At 38.0% G+C, this 17,488-nt stretch overlaps 1 protein-coding gene across 1 annotated transcript in view; it reads left to right on the forward strand.

The window, feature by feature from the left end:
• Positions 1 to 17,488, forward strand: part of LOC128659899 (zinc finger protein 585A-like) — a 491,003-nt gene that overhangs the window by 203,434 nt on the left and 270,081 nt on the right. The window contains exon 3 of the mRNA XM_053713487.1: positions 14,381 to 15,374. Within this exon, the coding sequence (XP_053569462.1) occupies positions 14,381 to 15,374 (994 nt within the window). The remainder of the gene's footprint in view (positions 1 to 14,380; positions 15,375 to 17,488) is intronic.

Consider the following 17,488-nt stretch of genomic DNA (forward strand, 5'->3'; position numbering starts at 1 on the left):
TGTGATCAGTCCACGGCCCGCCCTGTTTTTTAAGGCAGGTAAATATTTTTTAATTTATACTCCAGTCACCACTTCACCCTTGGTTTCTCCTTTCTCGTTGGTCCTTGGTCGAATGACTGGGAGTGACGTAGAGGGGAGGAGCTATATGCAGCTCTGCTGGGTGAATCCTCTTGCACTTCCTGTTGGGGAGGAGTAATATCCCAGAAGTAATGATGACCCGTGGACTGATCACACTACAGAAGAAAGGAATTTATCAGGTAAGCATAAATTATGTTTTTTGGGAGAAAGGTTTTGCAAGCCGTGGTGCCTTCCATTTAGGTGACCTGATTTACTCCCTCCCTTCATCCGTGTCCTAAAGCTTTGGTATTGGTTCCCACAAGTAAGGATGACGCCGTGGACCGGACACACCTATGTTGGAGAAAACAGAATTTATGCTTACCTGATAAATTACTTTCTCCAACGGTGTGTCCGGTCCACGGCCCGCCCTGGTTTTTTTAATCAGGTCTGATGAATTATTTTCTCTAACTACAGTCACCACGGTATCATATGGTTTCTCCTATGCATATTTCCTCCTGTACGTCGGTCGAATGACTGGGGTAGGCGGAGCCTGGGAGGGATCATATGACCAGCTTTGCTGGGCTCTTTGCCATTTCCTGTTGGGGAGGAGAATATCCCACAAGTAAGGATGACGCCGTGGACCGGACACACCGTTGGAGAAAGTAATTTATCAGGTAAGCATAAATTCTGTTTTTTTTTTTAAATAAAAATAATAAAGTATTTTAGCTGTAATGGACCCCTGCCTTAGCCCCAACCTCCCTGATCCCCTCTCCAGCTCTCTAACCCTCTCCCCTACCTAATTACCACCATCTTGGGTACTGGCAGCTGTCTGCCAGTACCCAGTTTGGCCCCAAAAACCCCCCAAAAAGTATTTTTATTTTATTTTTACTTAAAAAAACTATTTCTGTAGTGTAGCAGCCCCCCACAATACCCCCACCCCCTCCCAGATCCTTTTTATATATTTTTTTTTTTTAAATCCCTTTTTTTTCCCCTTTCTGCATCATTCATTGGTGTCAGTGTGGCTAATGGGTGCACGTGCGCACGTGCATGCTCACGTGCACGCGCGCGCATCGTGCACGCGCACGCACACCCTCACACCCGGCACTATCGTTACCGGTGCAGAGAGGGCCACAGAGTGGCTCTCTCTGCATCGGGGGCTTGTAAAGTGGTATTGCAGGATGCCTCCATATCGAGGCATCACTGCAATACCCTCAGAGCTGCTGGAAGCATTTGTGATCGCTTCCAGCACTCTGTTAGACAACTGACGTACCAGGTACGTCCATTGTCATTAACTGCTTGTTAATGCATGACGTACCTGGTACGTCAGTTGTCATTAAGGGGTTAAATAAACAGTTTGTTTCCTCCTTACTTATCCATATGATAATCACACCCTGAGGGGGAGGCAGGGACTCTGTATTCATGTGACACCAGAGGGGACAATAGACATCTATATGAGAACAAAGGTCCAGGTGTGACCCTCTCATTGTCTCCCAACTGACAAGTTGTACTCATGTGAGTCACACAGAGAAAGGTGACACTCCCACATTAGTATAAATATCTGTGTAGCACTCAGTGATATCACAGGAGGAACCAGAGAGACTTCATACTTACAGAGCTTCTGCTAAACGGTAATATGCAAACCCTGACATAAATCTTTATTAACAGCCTCACACTGTTGTGTTTTATATAATGATGAGAAAATATTGTTCTGTATTTTGTAATGATAAAGATACAATATTTCAGTTCATATAAGAAACTGAGTTTATGTCTGTTTGCAACTAAGTTCTGTTCAAATAACAATTTCCATCAATAAAAAAATAATATAATGCTGTATCCTTAGATATTTTAGGACACAACAGAAAAATCTCTCACATTTAACCCCTTAATGACCGGACCATTTTTCAATTTTCTTACCCTTAATGACAATGGCTATTTTTACATTTCTGCAGTGTTTGTGTTTAGCTGTAATTTCCCTCTTACTCATTTACTGTACCCACACATATTATATACCGTTTTTCTCGCCATTAAATGGACTTTCTAAAGATACCATTATTTTCATCATGTCTTATAATTTACTAAAAAAAAAATAATAAAATATGAGGAAAAAATGGAAAAAAAACACACTTTTTCTAACTTTGACCCCCAAAATATGTTACACATCTACAATCACCAAAAAACACCCATGCTAAATAGTTTCTAAATTTTGTCCTGAGTTTTGAAATACCCAATGTTTACATGTTCTTTGCTTTTTTTGCAATTTATGAGGCAATAAATACAAGTAGCACTTCGCTATTTCCAAACCACTTTTTTTCAAAATTAGCGCTAGTTACATTGGAACCCTGATATCTGTCAGGAATACCTGAATATCCCTTGACATGTATATATTTTTTTTTAGAAGACAACCCAAAGTATTGATCTAGGCCCATTTTGGTATATTTCATGCCACCATTTCACCGCCAAATGCGATAAAAAAAAAAAAAGTTCACTTTTTCACAAAATTTGTCACAAACTTTAGGTTTCCCACTGAAATTATTTACAAACAGCTTCTGCAATTATGGCACAAATGGTTGCAAATGCTTCTCTGGGATCCCCTTTTTTCAGAAATAGCAGACTTATATGGCTTTTGGGTTGCTTTTTGGTAATTAGAAGGCCGCTAAATGCCGCTGCGCACCACACATGTTTTATGCCCAGGAGTGAAGGGGTTAATTAGGGAGCTTGTAGGGAGCTTGTAGGGTTAATTTTAGCTTTAGTGTAGTGTAGTAGACAACCCCAAGTATTGATCTAGGCCCATTTTGGTATATTTTATGCCACCATTTCACCGCCAAATGCGAGCAAATAAAAAAAAAAAAAAACTTTACATTTTCACAATTTTAGGTTTCTCACTGAAATTATTTACAAACAGCTTGTGCTATTATGGCAGAAATTGTTGTAAAAGCTTCTCTGGGATCCCCTTTGTTCAGAAATAGCAGACTTATATGGCTTTGGCGTTGCTTTTTGGTAATTAGAAGGCCGCTAAATGCTGCTGCGCACCACACGTTAATTATGCCCAGCAGTGAAGGGGTTAAATTAGGTAGCTTGTAGGGAGCTTGCAGGGTTAATTTTAGAGATCAGCCTCCCACCTGACACATCCCACCCCCTGATCCCTCCCAAACAGCTCTCTTCCCTCCCCCACCCCACAATTGTTCCCGCCATCTTAAGTACTGGCAGAAAGTCTGCCAGTACTAAATAAAAGAGGTGTTTTTTTTAAAAAATAAAAATAATAAAGTATTTTAGCTGTGATGGACCCCTGCCTTAGCCCCAACCTCCCTGATCCCCTCTCCAGCTCTCTAACCCTCTCCCCTACCTAATTACCACCATCTTGGGTACTGGCAGCTGTCTGCCAGTACCCAGTTTGGCCCCAAAAACCCCCCAAAAAGTATTTTTATTTTATTTTTACTTAAAAAAACTATTTCTGTAGTGTAGCAGCCCCCCACAATACCCCCACCCCCTCCCAGATCCTTTTATATATTTTTTTTTTTTAAAAATCCCTTTTTTTTTCCCTTTCTGCATCATTCATTGGTGTCAGTGTGGCTAATGGGTGCACGTGCGCACGCGCACATGCATGCTCACGTGCACGCGCGCGCATCGTGCACGCGTACGCACACCCTCACACCCGGCACTATTGCTACCGGTGCAGAGAGGGCCACAGAGTGGCTCTCTCTGCATCGGGGGCTTGTAAAGTGGTATTGCAGGATGCCTCCATGTCGAGGCATCACTGCAATACCCTCAGAGCTGCTGGAAGCATTTGTGATCGCTTCCAGCACTCTGTTAGACAACTGACGTACCAGGTACGTCCATTGTCATTAACTGCTTGTTAATGCATGACGTACCTGGTACGTCAGTTGTCATTAAGGGGTTAAATAAACAGTTTGTTTCCTCCTTACTTATCCATATGATAATCACACCCTGAGGGGGAGGCAGGGACTCTGTATTCATGTGACACCAGAGGGGACAATAGACATCTATATGAGAACAAAGGTCCAGGTGTGACCCTCTCATTGTCTCCCAACTGACAAGTTGTACTCATGTGAGTCACACAGAGAAAGGTGACACTCCCACATTAGTATAAATATCTGTGTAGCACTCAGTGATATCACAGGAGGAACCAGAGAGACTTCATACTTACAGAGCTTCTGCTAAACGGTAATATGCAAACCCTGACATAAATCTTTATTAACAGCCTCACACTGTTGTGTTTTATATAATGATGAGAAAATATTGTTCTGTATTTTGTAATGATAAAGATACAATATTTCAGTTCATATAAGAAACTGAGTTTATATAAACAAAACTCAGCTGTACTTATTTAATTTGTTTTCTATATTTCTCATGCTGTTTTAATGAATTTTATGTTAAGTTCTTTCATTTAAAAAGCCTAATTTAATACATAATGATTTACAGCAGTTTGTAGCAGAACCAAACCATATTTTCAAGTTAGAGGAGGTCTGTCCTATAATACATTTGTGGGGGCTGTTCCTGTTATCCAATGAGCAATAGATTCTTAAGTATCAGTCAACCAGAATCCTGTATTTCTTTCATGTAATTAGCAAGAGTCCATGAGCTAGTGACGTATGGGATATACATTCCTACCAGGAGGGGCAAAGTTTGCCAAACCTCAAAATGCCTACAAATACACCCCTCACCACACCCACAAATCAGTTTTTACAAACTTTGCCTCCTATGGAGGTGGTGAAGTAAGTTTGTGCTAGATTCTACGTTGATATGCGCTCCGCAGCAGGTTGGAGCCCGGTTTTCCTCTCAGCGTGCAGTGAATGTCAGAGGGATGTGAGGAAAGTATTGCCTGTTTGAATTCAATGATCTCCTTCTACGGGGTCTATTTCATAGGTTCTCTGTTATCGGTCGTAGAGATTCATCTCTTACCTCCCTTTTCAGATCGACGATATACTCTTATATATATACCATTACCTCTGCTGATTTTCGTTTCAGTACTGGTTTGGCTTTCTACAAACATGTAGATGAGTGTCCTGGGGTAAGTAAGTCTTATTTTCTGTGACACTCTAAGCTATGGTTGGGCACTTTTTATAAAGTTCTAAATATATGTATTCAAACATTTATTTGCCTTGACTCAGGATGTTCAACATTCCTTATTTTCAGACAGTCAGTTTCATATTTGGGATAATGCACTTGATTCAATTATTTTTCTTACCTTAAAAATTTGACTTTTTTCCCTGTGGGCTGTTAGGCTCGCGGGGGCTGAAAATGCTTCATTTTATTGCGTCATTCTTGGCGCTGACTTTTTTAGCGCAAAAAATCTTTTCTGTTTCCGGCGTCATACGTGTCGCCGGAAGTTGCGTCATTTTTGACGTTCTTTTGCGCCAAAAATGTCGGCGTTCCGGATGTGGCGTCATTTGTGGCGCCAAAAGCATTTAGGCGCCAAATAATGTGGCCGTCTTATTTGGCGCTAAAAAAAAAAAAAAAATATGGGCGTCGCTTTTGTCTCCACATTATTTAAGTCTCATTTTTCTTTGCTTCTGGTTGCTAGAAGCTTGTTCCTTGGCATTTTTTCCCATTCCTGAAACTGTCATTTAAGGAATTTGATCAATTTTGCTTATATGTTGTTTTTTCTCTTACATATTGCAAGATGTCTCACGTTGCATCTGAGTCAGAAGATACTTCAGGAAAATCGCTGTCTGATGCTGGAACTACCAAAGCTAAGTGTATCTGCTGTAAACTTTTGGTAGCTGTTCCTCCAGCTGTTGTTTGTATTAATTGTCATGACAAACTTGTTAATGCAGATAATATTTCCTTTAGTAATGTACCATTACCTGTTGCAGTTCCATCAACATCTAATGTTCAGAATGTTCCTGATAACATAAGAGATTTTGTTTCTGAATCCATCAAGAAGGCTATGTCTGTTATTCCTCCTTCTTGTAAACATAAAAAATCTTTTAAAACTTCTCTTTATACAGATGAATTTTTAAATGAACATCATCATTCTGATTCTAATGACTCTTCTGGTTCAGAGGATTCTGTCTCAGAGGTTGATGCTGATAAATTTTCATATTTATTTAAAATGGAATTTATTCGTTCTTTACTTAAAGAAGTACTAATTGCTTTAGAAATTGAGGATTCTGGTCCTCTTGATACTAAATCTAAACGTTTAGATAAGGTCTTTAAATCTCCTGTGGTTATTCCAGAAGTTTTTCCTGTTCCTGGTGCTATTTCTGAAGTAATTTCCAGAGAATGGAATAATTTGGGTAATTCATTTACTCCTTCTAAACGTTTTAAGCAATTATATCCTGTGCCGTCTGACAGATTAGAATTTTGGGACAAAATCCCTAAAGTTGATGGGGCTATTTCTACCCTTGCTAAACGTACTACTATTCCTACGTCAGATGGTACTTCGTTTAAGGATCCTTTAGATAGGAAAATTGAATCCTTTCTAAGAAAAGCTTATCTGTGTTCAGGTAATCTTCTTAGACCTGCTATATCATTGGCTGATGTTGCTGCAGCTTCAACTTTTTGGTTGGAAACTTTAGCGCAACAAGTAACAGATCATGATTCTCATAATATTATTATTCTTCTTCAACATGCTAATAATTTTATCTGTGATGCCATTTTTGATATTATCAGAGTTGATGTCAGGTTTATGTCTCTAGCTATTTTAGCTAGAAGAGCTTTATGGCTTAAAACTTGGAATGCTGATATGTCTTCTAAATCGACTCTACTTTCCATTTCTTTCCAGGGTAACAAATTATTTGGTTCTCAGTTGGATTCTATTATCTCAACTGTTACGGGTGGGAAAGGAACTTTTTACCACAGGATAAAAAATCTAAGGGTAAAAACAGGGCTAATAATCGTTTTCGTTCCTTTCGTTTCAACAAAGAACAAAAACCTGATCCTTCATCCTCAGGAGCAGTTTCAGTTTGGAAACCATCTCCAGTCTGGAATAAATCCAAGCCTTCTAGAAAAGCAAAGCCAGCTTCTAAGTCCACATGAAGGTGCGGCCCTCATTCCAGCTCAGCTGGTAGGGGGCAGGTTACGTTTTTTCAAAGAAATTTGGATCAATTCTGTTCACAATCTTTGGATTCAGAACATTGTTTCAGAAGGGTACAGAATTGGTTTCAAGATAAGACCTCCTGCAAAGAGATTTTTTCTTTCCCGTGTCCCAGTAAATCCAGTGAAAGCTCAAGCATTTCTGAAATGTGTTTCAGATCTAGAGTTGGCTGGAGTAATTATGCCAGTTCCAGTTCTGGAACAGGGGCTGGGGTTTTATTCGAATCTCTTCATTGTACCAAAGAAGGAGAATTCCTTCAGACCAGTTCTGGATCTAAAAATATTGAATCGTTATGTAAGGATACCAACGTTCAAAATGGTAACTGTAAGGACTATCTTGCCTTTTGTTCAGCAAGGGCATTATATGTCCACAATAGATTTACAGGATGCATATCTGCATATTCCGATTCATCCAGATCATTTTCAGTTCCTGAGATTCTCTTTTCTGGACAAGCATTACCAGTTTGTGGCTCTGCTGTTTGGCCTAGCTACAGCTCCAAGAATTTTTACAAAGGTTCTCGGTGCCCTTCTGTCTGTAATCAGAGAACAGGGTATTGTGGTATTTCCTTATTTGGACGATATCTTGGTACTTGCTCAGTCTTTACATTTAGCAGAATCTCATACGAATCGACTTGTGTTGTTTCTTCAAGATCATGGTTGGAGGATCAATTCACTAAAAAGTTCATTGATTCCTCAGACAAGGGTAACCTTTCTGGGTTTCCAGATAGATTCAGTGTCCATGACTCTGTCTTTGACAGACAAGAGACGTCTAAAATTGATTTCAGCTTGTTGAAACCTTCAGTCACAATCATTCCCTTCGGTAGCCTTATGCATGGAAATTCTAGGTCTTATGACTGCTGCATCGGACACGATCCCCTTTGCTCGTTTTCACATGCGACCTCTTCAGCTCTGTATGCTGAATCAATGGTGCAGGGATTACACAAAGATATCTCAATTAATATCTTTAAAACCGATTGTACGACACTCTCTAACGTGGTGGACAGATCACCATCGTTTAATTCAGGGGGCTTCTTTTGTTCTTCCGACCTGGACTGTAATTTCAACAGATGCAAGTCTTACAGGTTGGGGAGCTGTGTGGGGATCTCTGACGGCACAAGGAGTTTGGGAATCTCAGGAGGTGAGATTACCGATCAATATTTTGGAACTCCGTGCAATTTTCAGAGCTCTTCAGTCTTGGCCTCTTCTGAAGAGAGAATCGTTCATTTGTTTTCAGACAGACAATGTCACAACTGTGGCATACATCAATCATCAAGGAGGGACTCACAGTCCTCTGGCTATGAAAGAAGTATCTCGAATTCTGGTTTGGGCGGAATCCAGCTCCTGTCTAATCTCTGCGGTTCATATCCCAGGTATAGACAATTGGGAAGCGGATTATCTCAGTCGCCAAACGTTGCATCCGGGCGAATGGTCTCTTCACCCAGAGGTATTTCTTCAGATTGTTCAAATGTGGGAGCTTCCAGAAATAGATCTGATGGTGTCTCATCTAAACAAGAAACTTCCCAGGTATCTGTCCAGATCCCGGGATCCTCAGGCGGAAGCAGGGGATGCATTATCACTTCCTTGGAATTATCATCCTGCCTATATCTTTCCGCCTCTAGTTCTTCTTCCAAGAGTAATCTCCAAGATTCTGAAGGAATGCTTGTTTGTTCTGCTGGTAGCTCCGGCATGGCCTCACAGGTTTTGGTATGCGGATCTTGTCCGGATGGCCTCTTGCCATCCGTGGACTCTTCCGCTAAGACCAGACCTTCTGTCGCAAGGTCCTTTTTTCCATCAGGATCTCAAATCCTTAAATTTAAAGGTATGGAGATTGAACGCTTGATTCTTGGTCAAAGAGGTTTCTCTGACTCTGTGATTAATACTATGTTACAGGCTCGTAAATCTGTATCTAGAGAGATATATTATAGAGTCTGAAAGACTTATATTTCTTGGTGTCTTTCTCATCATTTTTCTTGTCATTCTTTTAGAATTCCGAGAATTTTACAGTTTCTTCAGGATGGTTTAGATAAAGGTTTATCCGCAAGTTCTTTGAAAGGACAAATCTCTGCTCTTTCTGTTCTTTTTCACAGAAAGATTGCTAATCTTCCTGATATTCATTGTTTTGTACAAGCTTTGGTTCGTATAAAACCTGTCATTAAGTCAATTTCTCCTCCTTGGAGTTTGAATTTGGTTCTGGGGGCTCTTCAAGCTCCTCCTTTTGAACCCATGCATTCATTGGACATTAAATTACTTTCTTGGAAAGTTTTGTTCCTTTTGGCGATCTCTTCTGCCAGAAGAGTCTCTGAATTATCTGCTCTTTCTTGTGAGTCTCCTTTTCTGATTTTTCATCAGGATAAGGCGGTGTTGCGAACTTCTTTTGAATTTTTACCTAAGGTTGTGAATTCCAACAACATTAGTAGAGAAATTGTGGTTCCCTCATTATGTCCTAATCCTAAGAATTCTAAGGAGAAATCGTTGCATTCTTTGGATGTTGTTAGAGCTTTGAAATATTATGTTGAAGCTACTAAGTCTTTCCGAAAGACTTCTAGTCTATTTGTTATCTTTTCCGGTTCTAGAAAAGGCCAGAAAGCTTCTGCCATTTCTTTGGCATCTTGGTTGAAATCTTTAATTCATCATGCCTATGTCGAGTCGGGTAAAACTCCGCCTCAAAGGATTACAGCTCATTCTACTAGGTCAGTTTCTACTTCCTGGGCGTTTAGGAATGAAGCTTCGGTTGATCAGATTTGCAAAGCAGCAACTTGGTCCTCTTTGCATACTTTTACTAAATTCTACCATTTTGATGTATTTTCTTCTTCTGAAGCAGTTTTTGGTAGAAAAGTACTTCAGGCAGCGGTTTCAGTTTGAATCTTCTGTTTATGTTTTTCATTAAACTTTATTTTGGGTGTGGATTATTTTCAGCAGGAATTGGCTGTCTTTATTTTATCCCTCCCTCTCTAGTGACTCTTGCGTGGAAAGATCCACATCTTGGGTAGTCATTATCCCATACGTCACTAGCTCATGGACTCTTGCTAATTACATGAAAGAAAACATAATTTATGTAAGAACTTACCTGATAAATTCATTTCTTTCATATTAGCAAGAGTCCATGAGGCCCGCCCTTTTTTGTGGTGGTTATGATTTTTTTTTTTATTAAGCACAATTATTCCAATTCCTTATTTTATATGCTTTCGCACTTTTTTCTTATCACCCCACTTCTTGGCTATTCGTTAAACTGATTTGTGGGTGTGGTGAGGGGTGTATTTGTAGGCATTTTGAGGTTTGGGAAACTTTGCCCCTCCTGGTAGGAATGTATATCCCATACGTCACTAGCTCATGGACTCTTGCTAATATGAAAGAAATGAATTTATCAGGTAAGTTCTATCATAAATTATGTTTTCCTTATAGATTTATAATTAACTTTAGATCTCAGATAAACCATTTTCATTTAATATTAGCCTGAAGCTGCTATTTGCTCCAGTAATAAATATCACTCAGCTTATGGCCCTGTTGTATCAGTCTCATCACATATACTGATCTTATCATAAATATCTTGTGATCTGCATATTATTTTATTTATAATACATTTCTTATTTCTATTAGCTGCACCTGTTTATCATCAGAACGTTTATCCCACTGATCTGTGACTGATTCTTGTTGTTAGTAAAGACCTTAGTAAGTGTATTCTGCACCTTCAGCTGCTGCTGTTTGTCACATGATCACAGACTTAAAGGGACAGTGCCCTGTACATTTGGTTTTCACTTAAAATAACAAGAAACCCCAAATGTTTTTCATTATTTAAATAGAACATATGATTTTCAACAACTTTCTAATTGACTTATATTAAGATATTTGCTTCATTCTATAGATATCCTTTATTGAAGCAGCAGCAATGCACTATTGGGAGCTAGCTGAGCACATAAGGTGAGCCAATGACAAGAGGCTTGTATGTGCCACTAATCAGCAGCTAGCGCACCATAGTACATTATATGCTTTGTCACAAAGGTCCCCAAGGGAATAAAGCAGATTTGATAATAGAAGGAAATTAGAAAGATGTTTATATTTGAATCTTAAAAGTTTTAAATTGTGACTTTTCTGTCCCTTTAATGTGTTTCTAATGACTTGTTTTACCGGTGTATAAAATAGTATAAAGTGTATGGGAAATCTCACCTTTAGCTTTATTTTTATATAAAATAACTGTTTGCTGTTTGTAATTTATTTTCATTATTAAATTGTACAAAACCTTTTAAATGACCTGAGGCAGCGGCTCCTACTTAGCATATGCAGGAGTTCACATTATATAAAAATATGAGTCTCCATAGCAAGCTCACACAGGAGTATGAAATGCCGGCATAAATGTATAATCTCAGGTATGTTCACAAAATGTACCTGCAGTGCCTTGCGGGTAATCACTGCTTTTTAACGATAGAAGCATCTGAGTGCCCTACCGGAGGGTAGATTGCAGGCCGCAACCTATGTATTACTCCGGCAAGCTGAGTCCAGTATCAAAACCAAAAATAGAGGTATTGTGCGAGAAAGCTTACTTTAGTGATGAATTTTTAGTCAAGCAAGATGCACAATGGCGTGTTAGAGAGAGGATTTTAAGTAGATGTGCCCTTAATTTTGAAGAGACTAACACTCTTGTGACCTATCATGGCCGCCGCCCTGAAGTTCCCTCGTAATTCTATATTTTACGGTCCTTTTAGATGGACTGAATTTGCCAAAAGAACATATTTCATTATATTATCACTCTATGTAAACACAAATTCTTTATTTTCTTAACTCTTTCCAAGAAAACAATTTAAATGAACATTTTAGTGCCTATCTCTCCCACACCCCCTAGCAATGTGATTTAACACAACTCTGTATTGACCAAGAGAAGTTAAAGGACTGGGAGTGGAGCACATGACAAAATGTCTCACAGTGAGAATTAGTAGGAAGTACAATAACAATACTGCAGTATCCAATTTAACTTATATTTAAACAACTGATTTTTAACATTTCTTTCAGGAGAAAATATTGTCTCATATAAATGATAGAAAATAAAGATTATAATATATTTGTAAAGTTGTAATAGAGCCCCACTTAAATAGATTTTCTACCATTATGTTGTATAGATCTTATTCATATTTAAGGGGCAATTATAACACTCACAGAGCTAACTGTAGTAAATGCTTGTGCTGAATCAATAGCACATATGTAATACCCTAATCAGCTGATCTGTATCACATGAATTGTTATGTGTGCCTTTAATTATACCATACGTACAGTTAATCAGAACCATTATTTATTATTATCTGTCTAAACCATTTAATATACTTTTTACAGACATGGCCAGAGCACTGAGAGATATCAGGTATTGATGTAACTGGAGTGAGTAAGGGAACCTTCTTCCTGATCACAGACATTAGAGCCTGTTAACAGCATGAACTCATATGTGTTAGGTGAGTAAAATAGATATTATGCTGACTTACTGATAAAATAGAATAGATCACTCATTAAACAAATATAAACTATTATATTTATATCTGCATCTTTTAAGAACATTTGTGTCAGTGATGTTATAAAAAAGGAGCAACTCCCATTAGGCTGAGGAGGAGGGTAAAAAATACTACTCCCCCTCTGTCCTTTTGGACAGATCATGTCCAACAACTGCCTAACCTCACCCCCTGACCTGGTTCTGTACTCAGAACACCATCACCTTCCCCTGCCCTGACCTCGCTCATGGAACACCCATAACTACACTTAAAGGGACATAATACTCATATGCTAGATCACTTGAAACTGATGCAGTAAAACTGTAAAAAGCTGACAGGAAAATATCACCTGAGAATCTCTATGTAAAAAAGGAACAAATTTTACATCACAATTTCCTCAGCTCAGCAGAGTAAGTGCCGTGTAAAAAGTTATGCTTTAGCTGCTATCCAGCTGCAGGTAAAAAAAAATGAATAAATGAACAGCAGCCAATCAGCAGTGCTAAGGTCATGAACTCTTTTACTGTGATCTCATGAGACTTCACTTAACTCTCATGAGTTTTCATAGTAAACTTCCTTAAACTGAATAGAGAAATAAGATGTGTGCACACTGCTCACTCCCTTGCCTGTCCCGTGACAGGAATACTGATTTGCTGCTTAAAGCCCTTTACAATGGGATGTGAATACTTAGGACATTTTGAGGTAAAATATCTTTCTTTTTTACATAAACATGTTCAGTTGATATTTCCCTGTCAGCTTTTTACAGCTATGTTGCAGCACTTTCAAGTGTTTCAACATTTGGGTATCATGGCCCTTTAAGCCTAGCTTGTTCCCATGTGTGGAACACCCACAACTCCCCCAGTGAGTTCTCCTCACCCCAGAACAACTACTGAATTGTGTGCTTAATTTTACAGTAAGTATTATTAAACTAATAAAGTTTTTGGCTGTTTATATAAATAGAACAACCACAGTCAAAAGCTAAAGATTATCACAAGGTCACTGCTTCTTTACCCTCTTAAAATATATCACACTAATTATTAGTCTGTGATGATTAAGACATCATGTTCTCACCCAACAGGGCTGTATGTGCAGTTGCTGGTGCAATGTTAAATGAGGATGGTAGATGCCACCTCTCTTGCCCAGAATACAGATTTACTTGTTCCCTGGCTAAGAACATTATCCACACGCACCTTGTTTAATGCGGCCCTTTAACTTGTTTTCATCAGTAATCAATAATTTAGGTTACTATGATGTAGTAATGTTTACATTCTATGTCATGCTTTTTTAATATATTAATTACAGGTAAATAAATAAAAAAAATACAAAACAGAAGACATTTTCGAGTATAACATTTTTTATTAAGATGGATTATATTATAAAAAATAAATAGTCTTATTTTTCTTTATTCCATTTCTTTTCATGTAGACAAACACGTGAATAGTTCATATCCATCCTTCACTATAGGAAGCACCAGTCTGATACCGCCAACTCCAATAGTCTTAGACACTAATGACTATTCACAAACATTTGGGATATCACAGCAGATATTTAAAGAAGATGGTGAATTGGCAGGAACTGGGCAGCAATCATTATGTACAGAGAGTAATTTAGTCATCAATCAAGAGGACAACATTTATGCGTTATCTAATGAAATTATTATCCCTGAGGATAAACCACACACATTTACTGAGTTTTCAAAACATATTAAAGAAGGGAAAAGTCTACAGTCTAGCCAAATGATTCATACAAAGGAGAATCCTTTCAAATCTACAGAATGTGAGAAAAGCTTTAGATGGAAGTCTCAATTACTAGAACACCACCAAATTCACATAGGTGAGAAACCACACACATGTACTGAGTGCGGCAAATGTTTTACACAAATGAATCATCTGAAAACTCATAAAAAGATTCACACAGGAGTAAAGCCTTTCACATGTACAGAGTGTGGAAAAAGTTTTACACAAAAGAGTAGTCTGAAAACTCATGAAAGGAGTCACACAGGAGAAAAGCCTTTCACATGTACAGAGTGTGGAAAAGGTTTTACACAAATGCATTGTCTGAAAACTCATGAAAGGATTCACACAGGAGAAAAGCCTTTCACATGTACAGAGTGTGGAAAAAGTTTTACACAAAAGAGTGAACTGAAAACTCATGAAAGGAGTCACACAGGAGAAAAGCCTTTCATATGTACAGAGTGCGGAAAAAGTTTTACACAAATGGATTGTCTGAAAAAGCATGAAAGGATTCACACAGGAGAAAAGCCTTTCACATGTACAGAGTGCGGAAAAAGTTTTACACAAATGGATTGTCTGAAAAAGCATGAAAGGATTCACACAGGAGAAAAGCCTTTCACATGTACAGAGTGCTGCAAATGTTTTACACAAATTAATCATCTGAAAACTCATAAAAAGATTCACACAGGAGTAAAGCCTTTCACATGTACAGAGTGTGGAAAAAGTTTTACACAAAAGAGTAGTCTGAAAACTCATGAAAAGTTTCACACAGGAGAAAAGCCTTTCACATGTACAGAGTGTGGAAAAAGTTTTACACAAAAGAGTGATCTGAAAACTCATGAAAGGAGTCACACAGGAGAAAAGCCTTTCACATGTACAGAGTGCGGAAAAAGTTTTACACAAATGGATTGTCTGAAAAAGCATGAAAGGAATCACACAGGAGAAAAGCCTTTCACATGTACAGAGTGTGGAAAATTTTTTACACAAATGGATTGTCTGAAAACTCATGAAAAGATTCACACAGGAGAAAAGCCTTTCACATGTACAGAGTGTGGAAAAGGTTTTACACAAATGCATTGTCTGAAAACTCAGAGTGTGGAAAAAGTTTTATACAAAAGAGTAATCTGAAAAAGCATGAAAGGATTCACAAGGGGAGAAACCTTTCATATGTTTAGAAAGTGGAAAACGGTTTTTATTGAAGTCAGGTATCACAAAACAGCAAATATTTACACACAAATAAACTTTATAAATGCAGTGTACAAACCTTTTTACAATTATCCTAAAGAGGACAAACTCTCTATAGTTGCATCAAAAGAGATGCTATTATAAATAATACTTTCTAAATCCCTGTTATAAAAGCCCCATATTAGAAGAGCTCTCCTGCTGTCCTTTGTTCCTCTATATATTTGCACCTCAGTTTCTCTCATATAAATGTGATAGAATCCAAACACCACACAGGAATATACAGATCTGTCCTCATACTGATCAGTTTACACAACCATCAACCACCAAAGCACCCCAGTGTTGTTTATTAATAGCCAGTGTTAAGAGTTGTACGTTTGTTTTACATAGAGGAGAATATAATTACATTTACAGAATAAAGGAGTCTATATATGGATAGAGTGTTAGAGAATTATATAAACAAAAACATCAGTCTCAAATGATTGACATCTGGGAGATATATTTAATGTGCACATCATGTGGATAAACCTTTTCTTATAGCAATAGATGCTTAGCATTGTACATGTTATATACCAGAGGAATTACTGAGGGGAAACTGATTTTATTTAATGAGACACAATATCAGTAACCGGTACATACGTGATCATAATCAGTTTAATTTAAATGGCTACTATAACCTACATGTATACTGGGTATGTAATATGTGTGTCGTGATCATAATCAGTTTAATTTAAATGGCTACTATAACCTACATGTATACTGGGTATGTAATATGTGTGTCATGTGATCATAATCAGTTTAATTTAAATGGCTACTATAACCTACATGTATACTGGGTATGTAATATGTGTGTCACGTGATCATAATCAGTTTAATTTAAATGGCTACTATAACCTACATGTATACAGGGTATGTAATATGTGTGTCATGTTCTGTAACTTGATATTATGTCTGTTAGATGTTTTCATGTTAGTTAGAAGCCACAAGAACTGATAATAGCACATACTGTATATATAAAGGGAACATTATATGTCTGATAAATCCCTTTGTATCAAGAGCACAAGTGTTAGGTATATTTATACCATTGTGTGCATATATCATGTAATGCTGCTTTTTACTATATAATGATATACAATGTTTTTCATGCAAATAAAAAGTGATTGTAATCCAGACCAGTATTTTGTGTTTTTTGTATAATTAAAAACAAAATACCACAGAATAATTAGGAAAACAACATCAGACAGAAGCCAAATCTGAGAGTGAAAGTTAAACGCTGATAATTCAGATAGAGCAGCAATTTTACCTAACTTTCCAATTTACTTCTGTTATTGAATTTGCTTTGTTCTTTTGGTATCCTTTGTTATAGATTTAACCTAGGAAGCTAATATTATATGAGCTTAGGGGCATGCACGTGTATTTAACACTGTGCAGCAGTGTTTGTAACTATGTAAAACAATGCTACAAATGTTCTTACAAACTCTGCTGTCTGAAGATACATGCATGCTCCTGAGTTCACCTAGGATTATTCTTTTTACTGCTGTAATTACCTTGTATCTAAGCCTCTGCAGACTGCCCCCTTACTTCAGTTCTTTTGACAGACATGCATTTTAGCCAATCAGTGCTCACTCCTCAGTAATTTCTTTCATGTAATTGGCAAGAGTCCATGAGCTAGTGTTGTATGGGATATACATTCCTACCAGGAGGGGCAAAGTTTCCCAAACCTCAAAATGCCTATAAATACACCCCTCACCACACCCACAATTCAGTTTTACAAACTTTGCCTCCCATGGAGGTGGTGAAGTAAGTTTGTGCTCGATTTCTACGTTGATATGCGCTTCGCAGCAGGCTGAAGCCCGGTTTTCCTCTCAGAGTGCAGTGAATGTCAGAGGGATGTGAAGAGAGTATTGCCTATTTGAATGCCATGGTCTTCCTCTAGGGGATCTATTTCATAGGTTCTCTGTTATCGGTCGTAGAGATTTCTTCTCCTACCTC

The sequence above is a fragment of the Bombina bombina genome, chromosome 5, assembly GCF_027579735.1.
Source record: "Bombina bombina isolate aBomBom1 chromosome 5, aBomBom1.pri, whole genome shotgun sequence".
Taxonomy (NCBI): domain Eukaryota; kingdom Metazoa; phylum Chordata; class Amphibia; order Anura; family Bombinatoridae; genus Bombina; species Bombina bombina.